The sequence below is a fragment of the Torulaspora delbrueckii genome, chromosome 4, assembly GCF_000243375.1.
Source record: "Torulaspora delbrueckii CBS 1146 chromosome 4, complete genome".
Lineage (NCBI taxonomy): Eukaryota > Fungi > Ascomycota > Saccharomycetes > Saccharomycetales > Saccharomycetaceae > Torulaspora > Torulaspora delbrueckii.
In genome coordinates this window covers 748,174-770,326 of record NC_016504.1, presented here as the reverse complement: position 1 = coordinate 770,326, position 22,153 = coordinate 748,174, and the positions used below count along the sequence as shown (strand labels likewise).

The following is a 22,153-nucleotide window of genomic DNA, read 5'->3' as shown; positions in this document are numbered from 1 at the left end:
GATTTGAACGACAACTGAAAATAATGAAAAGGTAAAAAGATTGGCAATAGTGGTTGCAATTTGCTTCCTGAAAACTACCATCAGGATCAATTGTAGTTTAGCATTGCGCTAGAGTGTCATTCTTGGCAAATTGTTAGCCTTTGGAATGATGGACGGAGGTAGCACGATCCCAGGATACTCAGTTGCATTAGAATGGGTGAAAAACCTCTTTTCCCGTACGATTAAATCATCCAACTGTGTCCCCAAGCATATTGGGTTTGTCATGGATGGTAACAGGAGATATGCTCGAAAGAATGAAATCGAGATCAAAGAGGGACACGAAGCTGGGTTCTCAAGTTTAAGTCAAGTTTTAGAGCTCTGTTATGAAGCAGGTGTGGATACAGCGACAGTGTTTGCATTTTCGATAGAAAACTTTAGGAGGACCCCTTCTGAAGTGGATCATCTCATGAGGTTGGCTCGTGAGAAGATTCGTCAAATTACACAACATGGTGAGATTGCTGAAAAATATGGAGTACGAATTAGAGTTATTGGAGACGTTTCAAGACTTCATAAGAGTGTTTATGATGATATTGTGGCTACCACGGAGCTGACAAAAAGTAATACAAGGGCAACACTCAATATCTGTTTCCCTTACACTAGCAGGGAAGAGATGCTGCATTCGATAAAAGATGTGATAGCAGGCGGAAAGAAAAGCGGTGAGATAAATGAGGCCTCTATCGAAAGAAGTCTTTATACTGGCGATGATCCACCACTGGATTTACTCATACGGACAAGCGGTGTCACTCGTTTAAGTGACTTTTTACTATGGCAAGTTAGTGAGAGAGGCGTAGTAATCGAGTTATTTGACTGTCTTTGGCCTGAATTTGGTCCTATGAAGATGGCATGGGCATTGTTAAAATTTGCCTTTAGGAAAACGTTTTCCGATAAAGAGAATGAATTGGAGGATGACGATGGAGTTTTAGAGAATCAAGATGATCTATATATCAAGAAAACACTGTAGTATGAAAAGTGATCCGCAATTACACTGTGGACAACATGCATCTCTGTAAAAATAACAAGTTTATTAGTTTTAAATGAAATTTTTTATTCACTCGGTCATCTAGTGTTTAATCCTTCTTATTCAACTGTTGAGCCTTTTCAAACTCTTCCTTGAATTTATCAGCATTTTCCTTGGAGCCGAATCTAATGGCAAAGGTGAAAGCTTCAGGCTCACCTTCGGAAACATCAGCAGTACAAGCGTACACCCATGATCTATCGGAGCCTACGTTTGGCTTCAAGACGTAATCAGGTGCGATGATGTGGTTTGCACAGACCTTTAGAGTCTTATCTCTTCTCATCAAGAGTCTAACTTTACCGCTGGACTTATTCTTCAAAAATTTGACATCACCTGTACCTCTCTCCTTCCATTCCTTAGCATCAGCGTCAAATCTGAACAACTTGGCTCTAACTTTGTGTAGTACTTCTTCATCCTCTTCCATGGTCTTGACATCGACTTTTTCCAAATGAACAATTGGTTCGAAATGAACATCTGGAGACTCTGGAGATTCATCATCTTCGTTCTTCTTCTCGACCTTCTCTTCCTTGGACTCACTTTCTCCTTCCTTCTTAGCGGTCTCTTCATTTTTCTTGCCACCAAACATGGAGAACACAGACGAAGTTGGAGGCTTTGGTGCGCTTTCTACCTCTTTGGAAGCCTCCACATTGTGCTTGGTCTCAGTAGTTTCAGACATCGTGACTTTATGCGATATATAATCCTTTGAAAACTAGTTAACTGGATCTCTTCAACTTACATCCTGTCGTGAACTGAACTTCATTACTGTGTTGATTCTTTGTCTCTAGGCTAATTTCGAAATTTTCCCATTCTGCACTTGAGTCGCTTTTTACGTGCGAGGGACCATTACCCTCCCTACCGACGGCGCGAGACGACGCGCGCTAAAAAAATTGTTTCAACTTTTGGCACTCGAAAATATACACTCATAAAAAAACCCCTCATGGTAACAACTACAATTCAAGAATGATTCATCGTTGATAACCAAGCTTGTGGTCGTATCATTCCTCGACTACGGTATTGACGTCGAAACCGTAAGAAAATTTGAGACTTGGTCTTTTATCTGGGCTATATGCGTCCTTGGTCGCATCTAGCTTACGACGTGCTCTACCCATTCGTTCGGGCATTTGTTCGATTCGTTCTTGTCGTTTCTTTAGAAAATTGCTTTATACTTGATTGCTTGCTCTACGACTTTAAACGGGCCTTTCTTTTCCCGTTATTATTTCACGTTTTTCGGCGGATCGTCAATTAAGGATGGTAGAGTTGATAAAAGCTTGATACTTTATAGGAAAAGGAGTTGCCACTCATCTTAAGATTTAATAGACATTCGATCGGGCCAGCAGTTTGATTTCATAGTGATATCGAATATGGTCGATCTAAATACCAATGCGCTAACCAGTCCAACTGACACAGGACCCCTGAACTCAAGGGGTGTTCGTCACAGAAGAACCTCGTCTCAAACTTCACCAACGGATCCTCCTTTGGCTATGAGTCGTTCACCTAGAGGATCTCAAGGATCTGCGCTTGATTTTACATCACCTCCAAGGTCAGGTCATCTCAGAACTCCTTCCCAGACTTCTCCGCTAGAGCCAGTGGATGGATTTGCAGTTCCTTTCAAAAAAAGCTACCGTCGCAGTAGAACTCCTTCTCAAGGTTCTCGTGCATCGGTTGATGGTCCAAAAAGTGACCTTGACATTAATCAACGTCCCAGAAGAATGTCCTCCTTAAAGGACTTCTCTGATCCCTTTTCCGATGCAGAAATATACTATGGTCCATCTACAGATCCAAGAAAGCAGAAGGTTAATCATACACTTAATAGAACTAGAACTATGAGTGTGTTTGGCAATGCATCCGATTACAAAAAGGGTAGTCAGGCTAACTATCATTTGCAAAGACGTGGGTCAGAAGATGACAGTTACTTGAGTAGTAAAGGTAATCGTCGTTTCTTTATTGAAGATGTAGATAAAACTTTGGATGATTTATTGAAGAGTGAGGATACTGACAGTAATTTCCAAATTACTATTGAGGATACGGGACCCAAAGTCATCAAGATCGGTACTGCGAACTCGAACGGTTACAAATATGTCAACGTCAGAGGCACTTACATGTTGTCTAACCTTTTGCAAGAATTGACTATTGCTAAAAGTTTTAGAAGGCACCAAATTATATTGGACGAAGCGAGAATCAATGAAAATCCTGTTAGCAGATTAGAGAGATTGATTGCCAATCAATTTTGGACCAACTTGACAAGAAGAATTGATTTAAACAATATCGGTGAAATAGCAAAGGATACTAAGATTGACACACCAGGTGCACAAAATCCAAGAATCTACGTTCCGTACAACTGCGCTGATCAATATGAGTTTTATATTCAGGCTTCTCAAATGCACCCTTCCCTAAATCTAGAAGTCGAATATCTTCCACAGGATATTACCCCAGAATATGTCAAATCCATTAATGACACACCCGGTCTATTGGCGCTGGCTATGGAAGAGCACTTCGATCCTTCCACCGGTGAGAAGACTTTGATCGGCTACCCTTACGCTGTCCCTGGTGGTAGGTTTAATGAGTTGTATGGTTGGGATTCTTACATGATGGCATTAGGATTACTCGAAAATAATAAGGCTGATGTCGCTAGAGGTATGGTCGAGCATTTTATTTTCGAGATCGAACATTATGGGAAAATTTTGAACGCCAACAGGAGTTATTACCTGTGCAGATCTCAACCTCCTTTCCTCACAGATATGGCATTACAAGTGTATAATAAGACTGGTGGTAAGAGTAACCCTAGCGCTGTTGACCTTGTAAAGAGAGCATTCATAGCAGCTATTAAGGAGTACAAGACTGTTTGGATGGCACACCCTAGACTAGATCCGGAAACCGGTCTCTCATGTTATCACCCAAATGGTTTAGGTGTCCCACCTGAGACTGAGGCTGACCATTTTGATTCTATCCTATTGAGTTACATGGAAAAATATAGCCTGACCCGGGAAGAGTTCGTTAAGAAATATAATGACGGAGAGATCAAGGAGCCGGCATTAGACGAATTCTTCTTACATGATCGTGGTGTTAGAGAATCAGGCCATGACACAACTTATAGATTTGAAGGTGTTTGCGCTTACCTTGCCACGATCGACCTCAACTCTCTCCTATACAAGTACGAGTTGGATATCGCTGATGTCATTGAAGAGTTTTTTGACGACGACTTCCATGATCCTCATGACCTTCTCGTAACCAACTCTCAACATTGGAGAGATTTGGCTGAAAAGAGGAAGCAGCAAATAAATAAGTACATGTGGGATGAGAAGACCGGTTTCTTTTTTGATTACAATGTCAAAACGAAACAGCGAACTTCGTATGAGTCGGCAACGACATTTTGGGCCCTTTGGGCTGGTGTGGCCACTCAAGAGCAGGCAAGGGACATGGTGGAAAAGGCCTTACCTCCTCTTGAAGTTCTAGGAGGTATCGTTGCATGCACAGAGGGATCAAGAGGACCTATTTCGATTCAGAGACCATCTAGACAGTGGGATTACCCTTATGGATGGGCACCACATCAAATTCTTGCATGGCAAGGCCTTTGTGAATATGGATACGTAGGCGTGGCCACTAGGCTGGCTTACAGGTGGTTGTACATCATGACGAAGGCATTTGTCGATTACAACGGGATAGTTGTAGAGAAATACGATGCCACAAGAGGTACCGATCCTCATAGAGTCGATGCTGAATATGGTAACCAAGGGGCTGATTTCAAAGGTGTTGCTAAGGAAGGTTTTGGGTGGGTTAACGCTAGTTACGTTCTGGGCTTAAAGTATATGAACAATCACGCTAGAAGAGCTTTGGGGGCCTGCATTCCACCTGTTCCCTTCTTCAAAAGTTTAAAACCATCAGAAAGACAGCTCTATAGTCTTTAGTTAGCTCTTACCCATTATCGCGCATTCATCGATTTAAGTAATTTAAGCAATTTTTTGTTACTACAATATCTCGTTACTTGATCTGTTCAATGTCTTCACATTCATTAAGCATTTGTCTTGAACTAATATCATGGAAAGTCTTTTCGGGGAGGCTGAATCCGAAAAGTAAAACTATTTTTCTTGTTCGGAACACATATAAGTATAAATTGGTAGTCAACATGATATATATTTTTGTAACAAAGTTTATACAAAAAAAAGATAGGAGATACTGCTCAGTTTTTTTAAATATTAATCAAATAATATAAAGTTAACTAAAATATGCTTTTAGTGTCACCTGAATATGTACTGCATTGTTAGAATCTGTACCGATGCCTGCATTTAGCAGCGCTGCGCTACTGTGCTACCATTACCAGAAATAATGAATGTACGGTTGAAAGATATATATCCTTATTTATGGCACCTAGTGGACGGAATTGAACTGAATTAAATCGCTAATGTAAAACTTGTCAGCGGCTAATTGAGAAGTTAACAATGTTAGCTATTATGATATACGTTACAAAGGATCTTGTATGGCGAACTGAAAGGCTTTCATTCATACAGAAGGCTGATATAACGCCGGCGTAGGTAGCATTGCGGAGCATAGTAATTGCATATTCCATATCATGATCATGACGATACCAATAATACTGATGGATAGGGGAAAGCGTCAGAGCGAATTCTGCAGCAACGACTTCCAATTTGTTCTTGATACCATTGCTAATACTATCGCTACATTGTTTCGAAATATATCTCGTCGTGGTAGGAATCGACCTCATGCCTTACCAAAATTACGAATCAATGGGCAATCTCCGCGGTGATCGACTTGTGCCATCTAACGTTAAGAAAAGTTCACACCATTAGGCCATTACTGTTGTCATACTTGTATTATTGCTGAGTTTACTCGATGGGAGTTTACACAGGTCAATAGCATTGATTTTATTTCCTCATCTCAATAGTCACAAAGGAACAGGTCAATCAACTGAGGCCAAGTAAAATTTAGGAAGTGACCATATATGACCATGTATATCCAGAGAGCAACGACACTGTGCGGTGTATTTTTGCTGAAAGTTTTGATGCTGCATTTCAATCTTCAAGTCTACTTTTCGATTTGTGAATTCAGTATCCAAGTAGATTATTCCTTGATTGGCATATCATGGAAAAAAAATACGGAGGCAAATCGAACTGGCCCACAATAGCGATTGAGGAGCTTCAAACATTAAATTTGAGATTATTTGCACTCTCTTGGGAGCTTGATTGTTTTTTCTGTATAATTGGCGAGAGTTACATAAGAGGATTTGAAATTACAGAATCGTCAAATAAAAAACGATATAGTTTTCCTTTCTTGAGTAGTCTTCATTAACTCTGTTTTCTCATTACTTGCAAAAATAGGTATATTGGATTCTGACATTGATAGGTTAAAGTCTTGTTCCTCTTAAAGGCTTTTTTTTTTTTAATGTTTAGCTGGGCTGAGTGTCTTGTCGTCAGCGAGCCAATGTTAAAAGTGAAAAACATTCGTAATGATGAGTGTTAACATTTTAAATTTGACTTGTTTGATTTGAGATAAGAGATTTCGAAATACAGTGTTCTACATAGCATTAAGTAGCGAAAATACTGTGGCAGGAGAATCACAGACCTAGCAGGATCAATGTGGGCATAGGTTGATCACACTTAGGCTTAGGGTAATTCTTCCAATCCAACATCAATTCAATATCAATTTCAATAAAGCCCTAGGGAGTTATTTTCAGGATCAGACATCAGATATATAATCTGTAGTTTATTGTTCCCTCAGCGCGCGGGCGACTGAAGCCTCTCACGACTTACGAGACCGTATTTGGCATCGCTTTATTTATTGAAGGGAACCTTTTATTCTTACAAGCTTATAAACTTACATATTAGTGAACTCAAAGCTTAGACTCCAGATGCCAAAGCTTTATACTTTAGTTGATGTTTGCATGGTCCCAATTGGATCAGGCTCAGCCAGTGTGTCCGACTTTGTTACTTTAGTGGAGAAGAAGATTCGTGAAAGCCCCTTAAAGAGCACTTTACATAGCGCGGGGACTACAATTGAAGGACCATGGGATGATGTCTTCAAATTACTAGGAGAGATTCATGAGTTCGCTCACGAAAACGGTTACGTCAGAATTCAGTCCTCAATGAGAGTCGGTACAAGAACTGACAAACACCAAACCGCTCAGGAGAAAGTTGACACTGTCCTCAGGAAGCTTGAAGAGAGCAAGTAATCACTCTTTATAGTCCTTCAATTTAATTCGTTTCAATTCTTTGCAATATATGAAGATATATCTCCACATAGATGCCAAATCTCTCGTAGTATTGACATATATATATATATATATAACCCCGTAAGCTGCAATGCCCTAAAAATACAATATTTCAAAAGCACCACTTTCGAATCAAGAGGATACGAAAGCAGATAACAAATAATGATAATTAACAATCCCGCCGTAAAAGTGTTTCTAAACCGTTATAAAACAACCTGCTGATTTCCCTTAAGCCTGAGAAGCTGCAGAAGAGTACTTGGTGACAGCTCTAGTACCTTCTGAGACTGCATGCTTGGCCAGCTCACCGGGTAGAATCAATCTAACGGCAGTTTGGATTTCTCTAGCAGAGATTGTAGATTTCTTGTTGTAGGCAGCCAATTTAGAAGCCTCGGTGGCGATTCTTTCAAAGATATCGTTCACAAAAGAGTTCAAGATAGACATCGACTTTTGAGAGATACCAGTATCTGGATGAGTTTGTTTCAAAACTTTGTAAATGTAAGAAGAGTAAGTTTCCTTTCTAACCTTAGTTCTCTTCTTAGAATCAACACCTGGAGCGGTCTTCTTGGCAGCTGGTTTCTTCTCAGCTGGTGCCTTGGAGGCTGGCTTCTTTTCGGCTTTGGCAGACATCTATTGACGATTTGTGTGTACGTTTATTGAGGTTTTTCCTTTGAACAAACGATCTTCAAATAAGTGGAAAGTATAAGAAACACCGGGATCGACGGGGTGGTTCAAACTGCTTTCCCTTTTATACGCCGCCCCGAAACGCGTCGCGATCAAGCCGCCCATCAAAAAATTACATACTTGCGCGAAATTTATGGAACAGGTGAGAAATTGTGAGAACTGCAATTTATTTGAGAATTTTGAACGTTCCAAGTTTTTCGCACTATTTTTCATCAATAAGTTGCGAAAGCGATAGAACGGCGCGAAAAATTGGCTGGCGGACAGTCGAAGAGCCAGCTAATTGTGAAAGGAATAATCAGCTTGTAGCTCATTTGCAAGATGTTGCAAATCTTGTCTGAAATTTATAAAAAGGTGATACTATTTGAAAGTTTTTGCTCGTAGATTGTTTCATCTATTTTTACGCGACGCTTATAGAAATAACTACACATATAACGAATCATAACAATGTCAGGTGGTAAAGGTGGTAAGGCAGGTTCTGCTGCTAAGGCTTCTCAATCTAGATCCGCTAAGGCTGGTCTAACTTTCCCAGTCGGTAGAGTGCATAGATTGCTAAGAAAAGGTAACTATGCTCAAAGAGTTGGTTCTGGTGCTCCAGTTTACATGACTGCTGTTTTGGAATATTTAGCCGCTGAAATTCTAGAATTGGCAGGTAACGCCGCTAGAGACAACAAGAAGACTAGAATTATTCCAAGACATTTGCAATTGGCTATCAGAAATGATGACGAACTGAACAAGTTGTTGGGTAATGTTACCATTGCTCAAGGTGGTGTCTTGCCAAATATTCACCAAAACTTGTTGCCAAAGAAGTCAGCCAAGCCAGGTGCAGCTTCTCAAGAATTATAAGAGCATTGGAAGGAAACTTGTTAATGATGTTTCCATGGGAATAGGATGTATAGGTTTTGACACGGAGATTTTTCCATATCTTTGTTTGAGTGTAATTTATTATTGATTATCATTTATCGTATTGTTGTAATTACGCTTATATAACAGCAATGTAACATTATGATCGGTTTTAGCTACTGTTTGCCCACATGTCCACAGCGATATTTACAACAGCAATCAATACTTCCATTCCAACCAATAAGATAACGATGAACTCCAAATACTCCTCATGAGAATGCCCCAATTGTTCTTTCAACATTTGCAAAAGATCAGAAATGACCTCTAACCTTTGATTCAGTAACGCCACACGCTGATTGATTTCTAAATAACCTCTTGTGGCATGATATATGGGTTCAAGCTGAGGCTCAGACCACATGATCTCCGGTGAATCAAGAACAGATCCATGCAAATTGATATTAATTCTTAAAATGAAAAGTTCGCCGATACTTTTCATTATATCTTCTTTACTCATCGAAACTTTACCGCTACAGGCAATTTCTTGCGGTATATCCTGTGTGTCTTCAATGGTATTATCCACCAGCTCTTCAAACAATGATATCTTGACACTCTGTGCAATTGCATGCGATATCGATAGTTTAATCATATAATTCGATCCGTCCCTAAGTGTGATGAAATCGTTATAGATTCTTGGTTGGTAACTCTGAGTGACATAGTAATTGAATTCCTCCACCTGAACGTCTTCTTCAGCGAGCTTCTCTTTTTCAAACCTCTCCAAATCATTGAGGAAAGCCTTCTCTTCACGCTCTGTGAAACCCCACAATACTATGACTCCGTACTCGAAAATATACAGCTCAGGTTGCTTATCACTCACATTGATTTCACCACCTTCATCATCCAATCGTATTACATCTTCATGCTCAAATCTTTTGTCCCCTCTCCAATCATTGTACATGAACGGCGTATACAGGCATTCATCAAACAGTTTTGGATGTGTATGATGTATCTTTCTGCAATCTTTCAACCACTTTATTAATTCTTTCATGTGGTAACTACTTGCAGTACAATATGCCGTGGCCCTTGGCAGTAAATGTCGATGACCTTTACCCAACTTCTCAGCATCTCTTCTAGCAGGCTTGTCTGTGATTCTACTCACCTGGGAATAGACGTCACGATCACGAAGCTCTTGCATTTCCTCATCTCTTTGAAATGGTTCTTCTGGTAAAAGTTTCAATTTCTGAGCAGTACGTGATGTTCTCTGTGCACCTGCACGCATTTGCTTTCCCGGTGCTGGAGGATTCATATTCTTTGGTTTCCCATTCGATTTATTTTTGATCTCTGACGGCGTGTTATCGCTTATCCTCTGGCTGCCCGATGAGACTGAACCAGGCTTGGGCGTATACCTTTCAGAGGCATCGCTATTTGATTTTGTAGGTACTTCTTGATTTAGCAGAGGCTGCTGTTCCTCATTACCGGATATCGTAGACATCTTTTATATGTTGAAGTATGTAACTTTTAGTAATAATTGCAAGTCCCTATCTCTTGCAAGCCTCTTCATGGAATTTTTCCAACCTTACTAGCTGTCGATGTCTTGGATATAAAATGTTACCCATTTGCTTGCAAAAAGGGCCCGCTTGAAAGAATAGAAAAATAGAGAGACAAGTGGTGTGTGAATAATAGCACATGAAGGAGAAGGCACTAGAGCAGAAAGACGAGTGAATTGCGTTGGGTGTTCAAGAACTGTAAAGCTTCTCATTTTGCATTGTCATTTAAAGAATCACCAAGAATTGGACGAGAGCTGAACGGCGATATTCTCCATTCAAAAAGGCTGATACTTATAGTTGATACAAGATGTCAGATAGTGAGCTGAAACGTAAGGTAGAAGACTTGAAAGAGGGCAATGAGGTATTGGCTCTGGCTATTCAAAGAACGAGGCTCTCCGTGAAGAGATTGAAATTAGAGTACAGCGTTCTCCTCGAGAGGCTGGAGTCGAGAGTTGAACTTGATCCAGAGCTGCGCTATGAAAACCCTTTACCCACGTTAGAATCTTTCAAAGATGAACTTATGACAAAGCCATTAAAGAAACCAAAGAGCAAGAGACGAAAAGCTAAGGATAGAGATCCTAACATGCCCAAGAGACCAACCAATGCGTACCTACTATTCTGTGAGATGAATAAGGAGAAGATGAGAGAAAATGGCTCTCAGGATGTTTCGAGAGACTTAACTGAAGCCTGGAAGTCTTTGAACGAAAATGACAGGAAACCGTACTATGGCCTCTATAATCAAGATCGACTAAGGTATCAGAGAGAGATGGAGTTATATGCAATGAAAGTAGACCGGAACAATGACGATGAAGAAGAAGTTGATGAATCGCTTGTAGCTCGAGAAAGAAAACCTCACAATGAGGACGAGGAAGAAGAAGACGAAGAAGATGAGGAAGAGGAAGATGAAGAAGAGACTGAACCTAAGCCGGAGTCTCAAATGACTCAGCATGGAGATGATGAAGAAGAGGAGGACGACGATGAAGATGACATAGCCGATGTGCCCACTAGTGAGGTTTAGCGCATAACTAGCTGTGTTATACAGAGGAAGCTCCTTTACATTTTTACATCGTGTAATATATAGAAAAGACTAGTATATACTATAAAGCATGCTGAATGCCCGTAAGCGGCGATAGAACCCGATTAGGTTCTTGGTCTCTTGTTTTTTCTTTGGTAGTAACCAGATTCATCCTTCTCATGCTTCCTCTTCTCTCTGGATCTCTCATGCTTCCTTAGCTTCCGGCGAGCAGCTTTCTCAGGTTCAGTTACAGCCAAAACAGACCGTTTAGCTTTTCTTTCCTGTCTTCTAGTCAACACTTCTCGCTTGACGCTTGCATATGCTTTAGTGAAGTCGGACACAGATAGCTTAGCTTCCAGAATCTGTAGACATTCCTGCGCTAGTACGCTGAGTTCCTTTTGCATGTCATTTAACGTGTAGCTCACATCATATTCCAAGTACACAAATAGCGGCAAGATAATATCTTTGGCCCTGGCTTTAAGCTCATCGTCGAAAACTTGAATCAACAAAGCAAGAAGCTGAATACACGATTTTTTGGACATAAAGGAGTCTGCTGGATTTTCCTCACTTCTTATTATTGCGCCCACCCTCGATACCATGAATTCCAGGGAGCTATCATACTTACTTTCGCTTGCACTTAGAGTTTCCTTGTGAATGAATTTGGTATTATGCTTCTTCCAATAAATGGCAATTTTCAAAAGAGTTTTGATGCTCACAGAAGCCAAATCTTCAGAGATAGAAGGAGCGCCAAGTTGCCTTAGCACTCGTGATGCCACAATCTGAAGTTCCGAATCAGTCAATGGTAATTCAAACTTGTCCATATTGTCAATGAAGTGATTAATCAGTCTTGCAGCCACCTGACGCACCCACAAATGAGGATACAGAAGACAACTGATGACATTGGTCCACGTTATTTTGAAGCTGCTTGAGTATATATCCTTGGATGTTTGGACATATGATTCGAAAACCGTTAGTGCGGTGTACAACACTGTCCACTTGGTTTCATCCGATGAGCTGGAATCTGCGATACATGACTTGACCCGGTTGAGCGCAAGCTCATCCAGAGAGGAAGTACGCCCGGCGCCGATGGCACTCAGATAAACCTTGTATACCCTCAAACCAAGGCTTAAGTAAGAAAGATCTTCAGTCTGTTTTAACCATGCGATAATGTATTTGTTGACAACCTCAAGGCTTTCAGGATCCAATTTTTGTAGAAGGTTTACGAGTAGCACACTTGCCATCTCCCGACACCGTGAAATATCGTCATTCACCAATACGTTAGCAAGAGCGACAAAAAAAGAGGATGATAGTTTCGACAGTAGAGCTGCATTGGCCTTGTTGACAATCAGGTTAATGAGCTCCATGACCGACTGTCTACCATCTTGTGAAGGGTACTGAAGATTATCCACCATAAATCTGAACTGCTTCTCAAGGCGGCCTTTGCTTTGATCATACTCCATCAAGAATTGGTAGTATACGCTTCTCGAGACATCTCTAATTTCCTTGGTGTGATTTGTGACCATGATCTCCCTCACTGAATCAATAACATCGTAAATTTCAGGTAGCCTAATATGCCTAGACACAAGGGCTTTCAAGAAGTTGAAAGCCAGGCCTTGCTTATGAGGTTCATTTAGGTCGGGAAGAATTCTTCCCAAAACGTAGCTCAATGCAGAATCTTTTAGCTTAATGTCTTTATGACGAATGAATGAAGATAAATATTTCATTCCCACTTGACAAAGCTCGGATGATGTAGAAGGAGAATCCTTTATAATATTAAGGACCTTTCTGGCCCCGATTTTGAAGACAGTTGCGGATTCTTCAGAGAAATTCAACTTCACGAAAAGGATCAAGACTCTTAGCGAACTCACCAGAACAGATTCATCTTCTGAGAGAAGCGAATCTTTCAACAAAGGAACAAAACCATCGAGGTACATTGGATCCAGTAGCTGTCTGCTCTTGAATAAGACAGCGTGCAACAAATCTAGAGCAAATTTCTGCAAGGTGCTGTTGACAAGGGTCCTCTCGTTTTGGACTTTCGCACCTTTAAAGTTTAAATTAACCAGAAAGAACTCCTTATTCTCATCGATCACAAGAGGTTGATTTGAGCGCTTCTTGATGCCCTCATTCTGGTCCCGGTGGAAGATCTCGAAGCACACATTCAGCACTTCGGGGGATGACACCTCAGCGTTATGCTTCAACCCTAAAGTATATCTTCTCAGAAGCTCCTCCAACTTATTCTGATTTCTTAGATTGATACGTTCAGTCAACAAATTCTCGATAGGGCGCAAAAGTGTGGAAAAAGTAGGAAGCGAAATGTTCGATGCTAGCATCTCAGCTGTGTCGTAGCATTTATTCACCTTGACTTCTTTCATAGTGGTGCGATAGTTTTCGGAATCTTTCTCCTCACCTGCGCTTCCAAATAGGTCATCCATAATGATCCTCACAATCATTTGGGATGACGCATCCAGGTCTGAATGATTGATGAGACCGTCCATGGCTTTAAGTACATGGTGGACGGTAAACCCGAGAACATGAATGTGCGAACCTCTCTTAAGAGCAGATATCAATTCCTTCAAAACAAAAGGAAGATAATCTGCACCAAGTATGCGACAGATACTCCCAAGAGTTTTTCTGACGGCATCACGTAATTCTTCAGATTTACTTCTCAACACCTGGCACAAACTAGTGAGAATCCCTGGCAAGTGACTAACAGTGTCTTCGCGTTTTAGGCCTAAAACCAAATTGACCAGAGCTTCGGCCAATGGCATCCGATTAACAATAGTTTCACTATCTCTAAATTCAAGAGTCTTTGACAGCTTCGGATACACCTCGGCAATGATGAATTTATCCACGTCATCCAAATTCTTGGGAAGCTTCTGCAGCGTGGCAATTTCGCCCGTACTTTCCCTTACATTTCGTAACGTTTCTCTCAAAGCGACCGAAATTTGGCATAGAAGATTGACCGTTTCCTTCATTTGATCCGGCTTCGACTTGAGAAGAGAAATATACCGCCTGAAAAGTGCCTTATATTGATTCCAAGTTAGATAGTTTGAGAGCTTTCCAATTGTGATCAACGCTTCATTTCCGATGTTCCTGTACTTCTCTTCTTGCGAAAAGACGTACTGTTCAATCAAAGGCATCAAGTAATGTGCAATGCTATTGTCAGACAGGCCCACGACATGATCTCTCAACCTTCTAACAGCTCTCAGACGACGATGCAATTGAATGTGGTTCACGTTGGCGAAAAAGTTCGCCTCCTCATCTCCATCGAAAAGGAGGGGCTTCATATCCTCTAGTCCTTTGTAAAACTTGCTTTCCTGGATCACATAAGCGAGTACGGATATGTATTCCTTTTGCAGCTCTTCTGAAAACCTCTGTAGACCAATGCGTATATTAGGAAGTATCACTTGTTCCAAGATTTCAACAGCTGATTTTGCTGATTCAACAGAAGGTTTCTCGTTGATATAGTCGACAAACCTGCGAAGGGTATGCGATGCGTTGGTCCTAATAGCCAACTCGTCTTTATCGTTGATAAAGAAAAGACATGAGTTGATGATTGGAAGCCATTCAAACTCCGTATAACTCCTGTAGTTCTCTTCATTGAAGATCTTGAAAGACGACAAACGTCTTGAGAAATCATATTCTTGAACACGTCCTTTCGAGTACGAGTTTAGATCTGATAGCAACTCTGCCACTTTCGCAATACTCGTAAATTGTTTTCCAAAACTTATGAAAACATCGCTGATAGCTTCTCTAATCTCTCTATCAGCAAAGCTCTTGTAGAGACCGGAGACAGCTACATATAGATCCTCAATATCGGACCATCCACACTGGTATTCTTTAACTAGTACTGAGATGACACTCAATACCTTTATGATATCCTTCTTGCTTACACCCTTGAAGTTCCCCTTAATTACTAAGCCAAGAGAGCCAACCAGATGCTCTCTCGTCTCGTTATCCTGCACGTATCCAGCTTGAACCAAGTTAAGTAGTAAGTCGATCACAATGGATGAGTTATTCGGATCGGACAACTTCTGATACAACGAAGGTAACACTCGTAAACATGTTGCAGCAACCAACGTAACGAGGCCAACATACTCATCATTAGCCGCTGGCGAGCTGACAATGTCGTTTGAGGCTTTCAAAATTGTGGCAAGAACAGGCTCTTTTGCATTCTCGTTTAACAAAACTCTCATCAAAGCAGCGCAGCTAGCGCAATCGTTGTAGTACAAATACGGATAAAGCGCTGTATTGGTAGACCAAAAAACAATTATCTTCATAAGCGATGAAACTTGCTGCAGGTTTTCTTCCTCAAACTTTGCCAGTCGAGGCTCAATTGCGATTTGGTGTATCTCTTCCATATATTCGAGAAGCACTGGAGAATCTCCACTACATTGAAATAAATTGTTAAGGGACTTCAAAGATTGTTGACGGAGATTACTCACAGTTTTTTCAACATGAACCTCTTTGAAATCTTGCGAAGAAGCGCAGTACGATACCGCAATGGTATACAACAATGGCCGAAGTGTTGTGGAAATAACCCGGGAAAAATTGGAGCCCAATACATCGAAAGAAAGGTTCAAAATTGTAACGTAGCCAATCATTCGTCTTAAATTAGGCAAAGTGAGTTCTGATGGGTCTACCTGGTATCCATTCTCAAAAAAATAATCATAATGAAACTTGCTACTGCCCAGTTTGAAGAATTCGGTCAAGAATTCTTCTTTGAGACCCGGAAGAACCGAAATAACAGCGTGTTTTCTTCCCTTTTTTATGCCACTAGTACTTGGAGTCTGAGCTCGTCCAAATAATATTCTCAGAGCGTAAGGCATGAGTTCTATTTCCTCCGCTTTCTCTATGACTTCCGAGCCTGTCAACAGCCGAGTAACCTCATCTTTGAATAGAGCGTCATCAAGTAAATTTTTCAAACTGTCTCTGTGTTTGATCATAACGGGATCACGGTATGCCAAGAGGCCTTCTAGGGCGATTTTCTGCACATCAGTATTTCTGCTACCCAGTAAAGTCATCAAACGATCTCTAACTTCTGGTGACTTGTAAATCGCCTTAATGTTCCTAAATTTTGCGATAACTTTCAAAAGAGAGTTACGATCAGCCTCAGTCCAAGTGGCTCCACTTGATGGTGTTTGTTCAGTTTCACTGGAACCAAAAAGTTCTTCGGACTCTGCATCATTGAATATGAAGGGAACAATATCTCGGGAATGACGTTCTGCAAGCTGAGGTATCATCAACATCAATTTCAAGATTTGACTACGGATCTGAGGTGAGATGTTTGTGTCGCCCCTTCTTTTCTTCATGATATCAATTATGGAACTGTCGGGAACGAGGTAATCATTCCAATGAGTTGAAAAAGCATCCAATGTGTCCTTCAACCGTGGAATAGTAGAGCTCCAGGAGCCAAAGCCTGGCTCATCGGTCGATGAAACACCATAGTACTCTAAATCGTAATTTTTTTCAGGACTGACTAAAAAGTGAATAAGAAGTTTCCATACCATTTCTTGGTCTTTAGTAAAAATACTTGGAATAACTTCATAAACACCATCCCAGACAGGCGAGAAGCGTACAGTCAGCAGCCCGAACATGTGTTTAATGAAAAAGCTCATTTCGAGAGTTGTAGCCTCCATCTTCGCGAATTCAACGCCCATGCCTCTTATTCTATTCGTAATATCCCTGGCATTCTGCAGCGTCAGAGGGAGGTCTTCAAGATTTTTGCAATCATTTAGAATTTGAGGCAAGTCCTCGCCACGAATTTTCATTATTGTACCTAACAGCTGAAGAGTTTCACGACGAATCTTACGGTCTGGAAGTAAGAGATTATCTGATAAATCTATCACAGAGCTTTCGTGCGATTCAAAAAATTCGCATAGCTCGTCTGAGCTCACCAACATGCCCAGAAATTTGTTGAACCCTTCAACAAAATAAACACTTGTCTTCAATTCGTCAAGCCTTTCGAGTAAGACTTTCACGAGGATGGTTGACGAAAGTCGAGCACCATTGATCGCAAGGAGTAAATGACCTATAACGTCTTTGACGAACTCAGTCAATTCCGTCGAGCCAGTCAATATGCGTTTAACCAGCGTGGAGAAAGTCTCTGAACACTGTGTATCATCATGGTCCACAGATGTAAAGATAACTACTCTCTTGTAAATGTCAAATAAAACGTCCTCGGTAAAAGTCTTAGGCTCGTTCTCTAACATTGACGCGAGTGAGGACATAAGAAGATCTGGTACTCGCAGATTGAGTTTTCCAGCAATTTGAGGCCTGTCCTCCATCTCCAGAAGGAACAAGGCCAACTTTGTATCAGGTTCTTTTCCATTAGCAGTGACATATTGTTGCAAGTATCGATTGGCGTTGAATGATAAAGCCTTTTCACCACACAAGGTCAACACCGAGAAGAAAAACGGTATAAAGCTCCCAGTGTGCTGCTGTAAATATGATTCGAATAAGACTTTGTGATGCGTCGACAATGCTCTCAAGTCACAATTACGGAACAAAACTGCGATTAGGAATGCTAAGTTCTGCGAACTTGGGTTTCGCTCGTCTCCATGAGAAAGTATCTGTTCAGCAATAGTTACGATCCTCGACCAGTTTGCGATTTTTCTACCACTTTCAGAAAATGCTAACGTAGAAGTAATCCTAGTAATGCCATCCAAGTTCTGAGCGCTCATGTCGTCGATCAGTCTCTCATAAATAGCGTCATATAGAGGAGACAGGTTTTCCGTTGACGCATGCCTCGAGATGTTCATCCAGACGTCACAAAACAATGTGACACCCAAATCCTCGCTATTAGATTTAAGTACCTCATCCAAAAGCGCGTCTATCAGCATTCTGGACTTGGAATGCAACGCGTCTTCCGTAGAAATGAAAGTCTCTGAGAATAGAATTAGGATACCATCGTAGAGGCTCGGTTCCGTGGTATCTCTCAACTTCTTGAACGAGAAGGAGATAAAATCACGCAGGGATTTTGCCTTAGCTTTTCTAATCAGAAAGGACAGAGCTTCTGCCGAGAACCTAGATATGTAGTCCTTAGAATGCGAGAGTAATGGGAAAAGTAAGTTGAAAGTCGGTATCAGGTCATCGCTCAAAACTCTTGATAGATATTTGAACATATAGGCTAAGCAATTGAACCCCCATTCAAAAATCTTGGATGATTCAAGCCTCACAGCATCTTCCAGTAGGCAGATCAGAGATTTCAAAGCTCTCTCATAGAATTTCAGAAAGTCTGGGCCTAAATCGTGACAAAATTGTGCCAATAGATCCAATAACGCTTCCAAGGCGAATTCTTCATGTTTATCAATGCTAGTAATGAGTAGCTCAAATATCTTCGACTCATGATAAATAATCTGTGGTAATGTTTGAATGAGTTCTTCAGCATTGTCAGCAAAATGGGCAAAGCCTGCACTCAGATTAATCTCCTTCCAATGTTCAAACGAAGCTAGAAGGTGAGAGGTTTCCACATAATCATGTACTCTCTTTTGTAAGTTCTTGGCTGGTTCAATCCTTAAGTCATCTATACGACCTTTGAATGAAGAATATGTATACCTCTTGGAGCTCTTCGTAGTAACCTTTTGCTTTGCCATCCTTTCCACACTGAAGCAGGCCTTTATGTTGCTTTGTCAGGTCCTTTTAATATACAGTGAGTGGGCAAAATGAACCCTTGTGCGAGAGACTAGTATCCAATGTATTACGAATCAAATCGGCCTCGTTATACTTATTATTCTAAGCTCTTCGCATAGCTCATCTCAATCTGAAAATTTTCGAGCCGCGCACTTATAATAAAATACGAAAAACATAGAAATCAAAGATTTCATAATAGAAGAGCTGAGTGCGGCGCTATCTCGAAATGCTTGTAAGTCGTTAAGTAAAGTCCATTCTATGTAACATTATGATCTATAGTCCTTAAGCCGTGATAAATTTCTCGAAAAGACTAGGCTTGGTTTGTATATTTATGCTTTCAAAAGCAATTTGTTGATCCAGGTCGATACAGTCTTCATTTGCTAGAGAGAGTAAATCGAAGAACGCCTTACTTGCTTCCCCTCTGGTTATTTCTTTGTCCGATTGAGATACTTCTGCAGTGTGTTTGATCTTCAGAATATCTTCAAAGGTTGAGTTTTCGTTATCGACGAATTTTGTCCTTAGAAGTTCAGCCATGTATACCGTAGCCTTAGAGGCGGTTTCACCTGTAGCGAGTCGTACCTTTTGCGTTTGTTGGGTGGCTATTTCTTCTGGCTGACTTGAAGCACTTTCGGCTTCAATATGTGGTTCGACGTCTTCCTGAGTGGGCATCGGCAGTCCAATATCAGCATCTATGGGCATGAAATGATCACTTTCTTCTGATTCACTCTCGATACTCCTATCTCTACTCACCAACTCGTCATCGAGTCCCAAAGTAATATCCATCTGTGGTTCACTGTAATCGACTTCCTCCTCGTCGAAGTTGGGTTTCTGCTTCTTGATCTGCTGGTAAGAAAGAATATTTTCGAGCACTGATGAAGGTAGGTAACTCAGGCTTAGGTTTAATTCATCCAGAACTCTCTTTCTGTTTAATGAGAGATCATCTTTTGATGTTTGATCTTGCTTTGGTGCGGTTAGAGTGACTTCCATGTTCTGCACATCGTCTAGCTCGGTCTCTTCATCTATGTCAATTTTCCTGGTGTTGGCTAGCTCGGAATTCTTCTTTGGACGTTTTGCAGGTGGTGCTGTCACGTCCTCTTCAGTGACAGAAAATTCTTCAATAGGTTCCTTCTCGATACCGAGATCAATTCCAAGATCTACCACTTCGTCGATCATGGAGGCATCGTCTGCTCTTCTACCAAGCTCCACAGACATGTTGGAGCGAGACTCGCTACGGTTCTCTGGGTCATCATTCTCCGTGATCCCCAAGTCCCAATTGCCATTCGTGGGATCATCGAATGGGAAATCGTCATCTTCGATCAAAGGTTCCTGCTCACCACGAATCCCTGAGCCTTCATCTAGTGTGGTTTGCCTCGTACCTTCTTCCCACGTCTTTGATGGAGACGAAGCGTGTTCATTCTCAAAATCAAAATCGAGATCAAGCACAGAGGATCTGTTAGCTTCCAAACTATCGTCTGGATTGAACCTCCTACCTACTTCCAACGAAGTATCCCAAGGAGCTGCACCTTGAACTTTTCTACGCATCGAGTTATCACCAGCGTTCATCAAACCGGGAGAACTTTCTGTATCCTGTAAGAAATCCAGACTGGGTAAAGTCAGCACTTCCCTCTCTGTGACAGAATCCTGCAAAACCAATTGCTCTATCGAAGTGATAGTGTTAGCTTTACCGACAGTAACGTTGATCCTTTGATTGGCTTTGAACAAAGTGGTTATCTTCATCAAAGTGTCCTTGATATCTGCGAGCAGGAAAGTAGCCTGCTTGGAGTAAACACGTACAATACCTTGCAAAAGGTCACCAGATGTGTGTAAAGTTATACGTTCTAAACTGGAGTCATCACAACCTGAAGCTTTGGCAATTTCATCAGCCGATTCAGAAATACTAGTCTGCAGTACAGAGATCTTGGGCAAGTTCGACATGTTTGCAGCAAGCCATATTTGAGCTAGAGGACCACTCTTGGTGGATATTCTCACCGAAGAGTAAGGATGAGGTTGTACCATTCTATAATAGCGATCGTGTACAGCAAACTGGATAGTAAAGTAAAATGATTAGCAATTGAGTATCAAACTCTTATAACATGAGACCACAGGAGTAATTGAGGTTAGAAACGATTCGTTATTGATTAAAATTTCAACTTTCTATGGTGGTTTACGCGTCTTCCTTTACTTCATTTAATTTCATTTGACGCGTTTTCGCGGCTCGTCAGGTGACGTTCAAAGATTTAACCTATTTACCGCTTGATTTAGTTGGAATATAAAGATGAGTCTTTCTCGTATTGTCTATTTAAGGGCAGATTGCAACGATTCCAACACTTCGATTTGGATAGCAGCTTCTGCTGCAACTCTTTCATCCGAAGAGGAAGCCTTGCTCTTGGCATCACTCAATAGAGATCTGACGTTCTCCTGAGAGAAGGAGTCCAGTGGGAAAGCTTCGACAGAAGTGATACATAGTGTAGAGTCTGGTTGCATAGCGGCAAAACCACCAGAGACAAAGAACTTCTTTGATTGAGTTCCTTCAAACACTTCAATGACACCTGGAGTCAATTGTTCAACGGTTGGCACGTGATTGGCCAGGATACCGATTCTACCGGATTGTGCGGGCAAATTAACCTGAGTGACCTTGCTACCGGCGAAGACGGTTTCATGTGGTAGGGCAAATTGCAATTGTAGGAACCCTGATGGGGCAGCTTCAGCGTAAAAACGCTTACCAGCTAGATTCAAGGATCTGGATACAGTTCTTGCTGCGTTTAGACGGAACATTATGGGCCGTGTGATAAGTTCAATTAACAGTTCAGAAAGATAATTGAGACCAATTTGAAGGTAACAATTATTAAGTTCCTCGTAAATTACTGTGCTGTCTCTCCATTAGCGATGCTTCCTACAGGGGCAGGTAGATTCATCCTATGAAAAAAAATGAAAAACTGCCAAAGATCATCTCTGACGAAAGAAATCGAAATTTGATTGGCCCAGAAGAGTAGAGAACCAATTTCACTAGTTTAAGAGCATAATTGAGGTTGTTTGGCAGTGCAATCTAAAAGTGTAGGATGTAGAGCAGTGGTGAGGATTTGCGGGGGCAGTAGTTAAAATATCACGTCACGTGACTCTACTCACCACCTGTTTATACTGCTATTGAAGCTCTCCAGCGCTTG

General features: G+C 41.1%; 11 protein-coding genes across 11 annotated transcripts; 5 read left to right on the top strand and 6 right to left on the bottom strand.

Moving 5' to 3' along the window:
• Positions 1-145: 145 nt before the first annotated feature.
• Positions 146-1,000, top strand: RER2 (ditrans,polycis-polyprenyl diphosphate synthase; the record flags this gene model as incomplete). The annotated part of the gene is made up of 1 exon (XM_003681166.1): positions 146-1,000. One exon carries the CDS (start codon positions 146-148, stop codon positions 998-1,000), a length of 855 nt encoding a protein of 284 aa, XP_003681214.1.
• A 106-nt stretch (positions 1,001-1,106) lies between these two features.
• Positions 1,107-1,730, bottom strand: YRB1 (Ran GTPase-binding protein YRB1; the record flags this gene model as incomplete). Its single annotated transcript, XM_003681165.1, has 1 exon — positions 1,107-1,730. One exon carries the CDS (start codon positions 1,728-1,730, stop codon positions 1,107-1,109), a length of 624 nt encoding a protein of 207 aa, XP_003681213.1.
• An 805-nt stretch (positions 1,731-2,535) lies between these two features.
• TDEL0D04170 (alpha,alpha-trehalase) lies at positions 2,536-4,959 on the top strand (the record flags this gene model as incomplete). The annotated part of the gene is made up of 1 exon (XM_003681164.1): positions 2,536-4,959. One exon carries the CDS (start codon positions 2,536-2,538, stop codon positions 4,957-4,959), a length of 2,424 nt encoding a protein of 807 aa, XP_003681212.1.
• Positions 4,960-6,917: 1,958 nt separating this feature from the next.
• Positions 6,918-7,238, top strand: ECM15 (Ecm15p; the record flags this gene model as incomplete). Its single annotated transcript, XM_003681163.1, has 1 exon — positions 6,918-7,238. One exon carries the CDS (start codon positions 6,918-6,920, stop codon positions 7,236-7,238), a length of 321 nt encoding a protein of 106 aa, XP_003681211.1.
• A 267-nt stretch (positions 7,239-7,505) lies between these two features.
• On the bottom strand, positions 7,506-7,904 carry HTB2 (histone H2B; the record flags this gene model as incomplete). Its single annotated transcript, XM_003681162.1, has 1 exon — positions 7,506-7,904. The coding sequence occupies one exon, from the start codon at positions 7,902-7,904 to the stop codon at positions 7,506-7,508; it is 399 nt and encodes a 132-aa protein (XP_003681210.1).
• Positions 7,905-8,402: 498 nt separating this feature from the next.
• HTA2 (histone H2A) lies at positions 8,403-8,801 on the top strand (the record flags this gene model as incomplete). The annotated part of the gene is made up of 1 exon (XM_003681161.1): positions 8,403-8,801. One exon carries the CDS (start codon positions 8,403-8,405, stop codon positions 8,799-8,801), a length of 399 nt encoding a protein of 132 aa, XP_003681209.1.
• A 169-nt stretch (positions 8,802-8,970) lies between these two features.
• Positions 8,971-10,287, bottom strand: RMD1 (Rmd1p; the record flags this gene model as incomplete). The annotated part of the gene is made up of 1 exon (XM_003681160.1): positions 8,971-10,287. The coding sequence occupies one exon, from the start codon at positions 10,285-10,287 to the stop codon at positions 8,971-8,973; it is 1,317 nt and encodes a 438-aa protein (XP_003681208.1).
• Positions 10,288-10,649: 362 nt separating this feature from the next.
• On the top strand, positions 10,650-11,360 carry NHP10 (Nhp10p; the record flags this gene model as incomplete). Its single annotated transcript, XM_003681159.1, has 1 exon — positions 10,650-11,360. One exon carries the CDS (start codon positions 10,650-10,652, stop codon positions 11,358-11,360), a length of 711 nt encoding a protein of 236 aa, XP_003681207.1.
• A 122-nt stretch (positions 11,361-11,482) lies between these two features.
• On the bottom strand, positions 11,483-18,952 carry UTP20 (Utp20p; the record flags this gene model as incomplete). Its single annotated transcript, XM_003681158.1, has 1 exon — positions 11,483-18,952. The coding sequence occupies one exon, from the start codon at positions 18,950-18,952 to the stop codon at positions 11,483-11,485; it is 7,470 nt and encodes a 2,489-aa protein (XP_003681206.1).
• A 319-nt stretch (positions 18,953-19,271) lies between these two features.
• MCD1 (kleisin alpha) lies at positions 19,272-21,005 on the bottom strand (the record flags this gene model as incomplete). Its single annotated transcript, XM_003681157.1, has 1 exon — positions 19,272-21,005. One exon carries the CDS (start codon positions 21,003-21,005, stop codon positions 19,272-19,274), a length of 1,734 nt encoding a protein of 577 aa, XP_003681205.1.
• Positions 21,006-21,284: 279 nt separating this feature from the next.
• ATP16 (F1F0 ATP synthase subunit delta) lies at positions 21,285-21,764 on the bottom strand (the record flags this gene model as incomplete). The annotated part of the gene is made up of 1 exon (XM_003681156.1): positions 21,285-21,764. The coding sequence occupies one exon, from the start codon at positions 21,762-21,764 to the stop codon at positions 21,285-21,287; it is 480 nt and encodes a 159-aa protein (XP_003681204.1).
• Positions 21,765-22,153: the final 389 nt, after the last annotated feature.